This window comes from Fonticula alba (assembly GCF_000388065.1).
Source record: "Fonticula alba strain ATCC 38817 unplaced genomic scaffold supercont2.3, whole genome shotgun sequence".
In the NCBI taxonomy this organism is placed as follows: Eukaryota; order Rotosphaerida; family Fonticulaceae; genus Fonticula; species Fonticula alba.
This window is the reverse complement of record NW_009242973.1, coordinates 2,535,945-2,540,676: the sequence shown is the minus strand read 5'-3', so window position 1 is coordinate 2,540,676 and position 4,732 is coordinate 2,535,945. Positions and strand designations below refer to the sequence as shown.

The 4,732-nt window shown below is 63.9% G+C and overlaps 1 protein-coding gene across 1 annotated transcript; it reads right to left on the bottom strand.

The window, feature by feature from the left end:
- Positions 1-67: 67 nt before the first annotated feature.
- Positions 68-4,698, bottom strand: H696_02321 (hypothetical protein). The gene is made up of 7 exons (XM_009496217.1): positions 4,539-4,698; positions 3,484-4,353; positions 2,841-3,399; positions 2,551-2,717; positions 2,224-2,370; positions 2,047-2,142; positions 68-1,637 (listed from the first exon to the last, which is right to left on the bottom strand). Exons 1-7 carry the CDS (start codon positions 4,656-4,658, stop codon positions 507-509), a joined length of 3,090 nt encoding a protein of 1,029 aa, XP_009494492.1. The 5' UTR covers positions 4,659-4,698; the 3' UTR covers positions 68-506.
- Positions 4,699-4,732: the final 34 nt, after the last annotated feature.

The window sequence follows — 4,732 nt, the reverse complement described above, 5'->3', positions numbered from 1 at the left end:
CCCCCCCCCCCCCCCTCTTGCGCACGCGATGATGCCGGAGACCCAAATAGACGACACCCAAAGCCCGTCCTGTGTGACTGTGTATATTTTTCAAGAGGGCAGATGACGCATGTGCTGAATCCCATTTGCGCGGCCGCGCACACACACCCACATCCATACATGCAGATGCGGGAGGACGGCTCGACAAAGGTGGCGCGTTTGTGGCGGCAGTGGTGGCCATAGGAGCGAGCATGGTGGCCGCCAAACGCAAAAGAACACCCGGGAGAAGAGGGCAAGTGCGAACGGGCAGGACCGAAATGCCAAGTACCTTGACATGGATTGCCTGGAAGAAAGGGGGGCCGGGTGGAGAGGCTTGGGGTTTGCCTTGGGCCCATGCGGCTGTGTGCCCACACCTGCATGCACATGCCCACACCCACAGGCAGGCAGAGAGGCGGGGGGACGAGGGAGAGAGCAGACACGGTGCGATAGAAAGGAAAAAAAGACAACGAGCCGCTCCGGCAGCAGCGTCACGACGACTTGACATACGTCTGGGCCAGAACCATGAACAGGCGGTCGGTCAGACGGTACTCCACCGCCTCGCAGACCCGCTGGGTGGCGGCCGGGAAGTGGGACATGGCGAATTGCGAATCGCCGGCCAGGATGTGGGCCAGGTCGCCGGGGCCGGCGGCAGCGGCCTTGGCCTGGTTGGCGGCAATGTGCCGGCGCACAGCCTCCGACAGGTCGGTGAACTGGCCGTGCGCCAGCTCCAGAGCCTCGTCGGTCATGACGCGACCGACATTGACCGACCCGCGCTTGGCCTCCTCGTCGCGCTTGAGCGACCGCGGAATGGCCCAGGAGGAGGGGTTGAGAGGCGGGTCCGATGTGATGATCGTGTGGATGAACTCATCCAGCAGGTACCAGTGGTCACGGATGAAGAAGTTCAATGGCGCGAAGTGCGGCTGCTCGAAGAAGGTGTGCCGGGCAATGTGCCGGAAGATGTCGGCAATGACATTGAGAATGGGCGAGCGGTCGCTCAGGAGCCCGGCCGCATCGCCGGGCCGAGCAAAGGACACGGGCACCGCGTTGGCCAGCGGCTCGGTGATGGCCGGGCAGATGATCTGGTCCAGGAGCATGACGCGCAGGAAGTTCCGAGCGGCCACATCGCACTGGTACTTCTGCACGACCTTGTGATAAACAAACTTGAAGATGTGCATCACCGGGATCGGGAAGTAGCTGAGGGAGGAGACGATGGTCGACAAAATACGCAGGGCCACCTGGGCATAGCGGCCGAGGATGACATTGATGGCCCCCGGCGTCGGGGGGACCCCACCGGCGCTGGACACCGGCAGGACAAACTGCTCGGGATTCTGCGCCAGATCCGACAACACGGACCCGAGCACACGCTTGGTGTAGTTGGACCCGAGAAGCTGCGAATAGGCAATCGTTAGCCGGTAGCCGGGGAGCTGCTCGAAGCAGGCCGGGTGCTGGCGCTGTGACAGCTCGATCTCCCGCTCCAGGATGCGGAGGAGATTCCACACGGTCTCGGAGAACCGGATCGACAGGGGAATGATCTCAGCGCAGGCGTAGTCAATCAGCCGGCGATCCTTCTGGTAGGAGATGATATTGAGCAGGGTCTGGAAGTGGTCAAGGCACATGAGCTATGTCCGGGCCGGGGAAAGCCGGCGTGCGTGTGTATGAAGAAGGGGGGGGGGAGGGCGCGGGAGGGCGCGGGGCGGGGAGAGAATAAAGGGAAGATGGGTGAGAAAAGCCACGTTGGCAAACAGAAAAGGCGGCAAGCACATGGAAACCACACTGTGTGGCCACGCACAAGGGGATGCGAGGGCGCATGCGGGGATGTCGGTGGGAAAGGAGCAGCATGGGGCAGCCGGCACATGGGCATGTGCGCGCGACACTATCTCAGCACAGGAGGCGAAGAGCCACATGAGAGAGCAAGCCGGGGTCGCATCATGAGGTCTCGCCAGAGTATGTGAAGATATGGGGAGAGGGGGAGGGGGGGGGGGGGGGGGGGGGGGGGGGGGAGCCCACTGGCCGGCATCATGAACACACCTCATACATGTCGCTCAAAATGAAGTCCGATCCGTCGAGGCTGGCCAGGCCACTGAGCATCCCGCCGACGGAGTCAAACAGGTCGTAGGTGTAGGGCTGCGCGAGGAAGGGAAATGTCAGCCTTGTGAGCAGATGAAAGCAGACCGAAGAAAAAGAAGCCCCATCGGGGGTGCCTACCTCGACAATCGTTACACCAGCCAGCTTGGGCAGCAGGCTCTCGAGACTGCGCTCCAGCGCCTCGCGGATGACATTCAAGGAGTTGCCGAGGATGGCCTCGTCAATGTCAAACAGCGGGACACCGGTGTACTCCTGCGGGGGAGAGGTCTAAAGGGGGGAGGGGGACGGGGTAGGCAAGGACGGCGTGCGGCCGCAGATGGAACATCCAGCGGGGTCAGGAAACGGACCCACATAGAGCGGAGGGTGCAAATGCCGAAATGGACAAGAGGGGGGACGAGGCGGAAGGGGGGGGGGGGGGGCTCTCTCAAAGACCCGAAGAGCACGCACACTCAGCTTGTCGTAGAGATCAAACAGCTGCGACTGATTCTGCTGGATAAACTGGTTGAAGGGCTCCATAAAGGCCTCCTTGCTGCCGAAGAGCACATTGTTCGCCAGGTTCTGGAGGATCTTCGACACCAGGATCAAGGTCCGGCGTGTCTCGGAGGAGGGAAGGCCTGCAACCGGCCAAGGGCGAGAGCGGGCACCACATGGTCAGCATGCCGGAGAGCAACGGACTGGCACAAAAGGACTGGGCAGAGGCAAGGAGGGCGACAGGGGCAAAAATACGGCCGACGCACTGTCCACAAGACCATGGGTCTCCGGGGCGGCGATGGCCGGGCAGATGAAGCGCAGGAAGACGAAGCCACCAACACCGTAGAAATACTTGCCGGGGAAGCGCGCCTCGACACCCTTGCGGATGATCGAGCAGAGGGCCAGAATCGGAGCCGGGAAGGCGGCAATGCTGTTGACAATGGTGTTGAAGATTTGCTGGGCCATGTTCTGGATCACCCGGAGGGACGTGGAGACATCCATCTCCGGGGTGATGCGCTTCGGGTCGATCTCGAGCGGAGGGAGCTGGCTGATTTCCTGGAGGTTGCTCTTGAGCACCTGGCGCAGGAAGTCACCGCCAACCAGGCGCGAGAAGAAGGTCATCGCCTTGGAGGTGGCGGAGTTGCTACGGAAGAGGGTGTTCTCATCGATGGTGTTGTTGATCTCATCCACCAGCAGTCCGGAGAAGAGCTCCAGCGACAGGCCGTAGTTCTCGAACAGGTGCAGGATGGACTTCAGCAGCATGTCGTCGTTGGCGCGCTCGCGCAGCAGCCGAGTGACAATGGCAAAGTCCGACTGCATGAGGACCTGTCAAGAGCGAGGAGGCTGCGGGTTAGTAGACAAGGCAGACGAGGGAGAAGAAGGGGAGAGCACTGCAAAAGAGGTACGCACGTGCGCCAGGGCCGGGATGACGGGATCGGCCACCGGGGCCCCGACAGCATCGAGGCCGGTGAGCAGCGGCGTGGAGGCCAGCGACCCGGTGGTCGAACTGGACGCCGAAGCCGAGGGGCTGCCGAAGGGCGATGGTGGGGCCGACCGGCCAGGGGGCGGGCTGCTCGGGTCGCCGGCCGTCGGCGGGGCCGGGTGCAGTCCGCCCGGACCCATGGGGCTGGAGCCACACCAGATGTTGGCCAGCCAGGCGGGGATGTCCTCGGTGTCGGCATACCCCTCGTCCGAGGGCCGCATGGGATTGGAGATGAGCCCGGTTAGACGGTTCATGCCGTCGCGTTTGGTCGACCGCTCGAAGATGGCCTCCGGCGTGGCACGCTCGGTCCGATGGCCGATGCCATCCGGCACCGTCAGGGCACTCCGGTAGACGGCTCGTAGCCAGCGCTGGAAGGTGGTCGATGCGGCCGGAGCACCGCCACCGCTGCCGGATTCCGGAGCACGCAGCTTCATGAGGAATTCCAGCTGATTGGCGAAGGGGTTGTTGAAGTCCGGCTGCTCGGGGCGCAGGTACTTGACCCGCACACGCCGGACCCCGGGGACCAGGTGGGTGGACAGAAGATCCTGTCCATCGGCCGAGCTCGCCGGGAGGCCAGCGTGGAAGTCCGGCGCCTGGGTGAGGAAGGTTTCGCGGAGGCGCAGGCGTGCGGCCGGTGAGATCAACACCGCTGGCTGGTCGGACCGAAGGGGGAGCCGCCCGGCCGTGTACGTCGGCCGGAAGGGCTGGTGCACGGGGCCCATGTCAGCCGGGGTCGCACTGGCTGGGAGGCTACCATCTCCGCGCGGGCTGCTCAGGGGGGGCGCCGTCATGGGGGCCTGGTGGGCAAGGACGGGGGGGATTCGGAAGGGAGATCCATCAGGAGGAGCCAAGAAGGCGGCGGGAGGTGGGGGGAGGGGGTGAGCCAGACAGGGATGGATATCACCCAAACGAGAGACAAGTCGAGAGAGAGAGAGAGAGAGAGAGAGGGGAGGGGGGAGCAGGACCAGGAGGAGAGACATACGGAAGAGGCAGGGGCGCCGGTGCCACCGATGGGGGCAGAGTGCGGCACAGAAGGTGCCTGATCGGCTGGCTGGCCGGGGAGGGAAATGGGGGGAGGAGGGGGCGGCAAGTTGGCCGGCATTGGTGTGTGGACGAATCGAGAGAGAGAGAGAGAGAGAGGGAGAGAGGGAGAGAGGGAGAGAGGGGGAGAGGGGA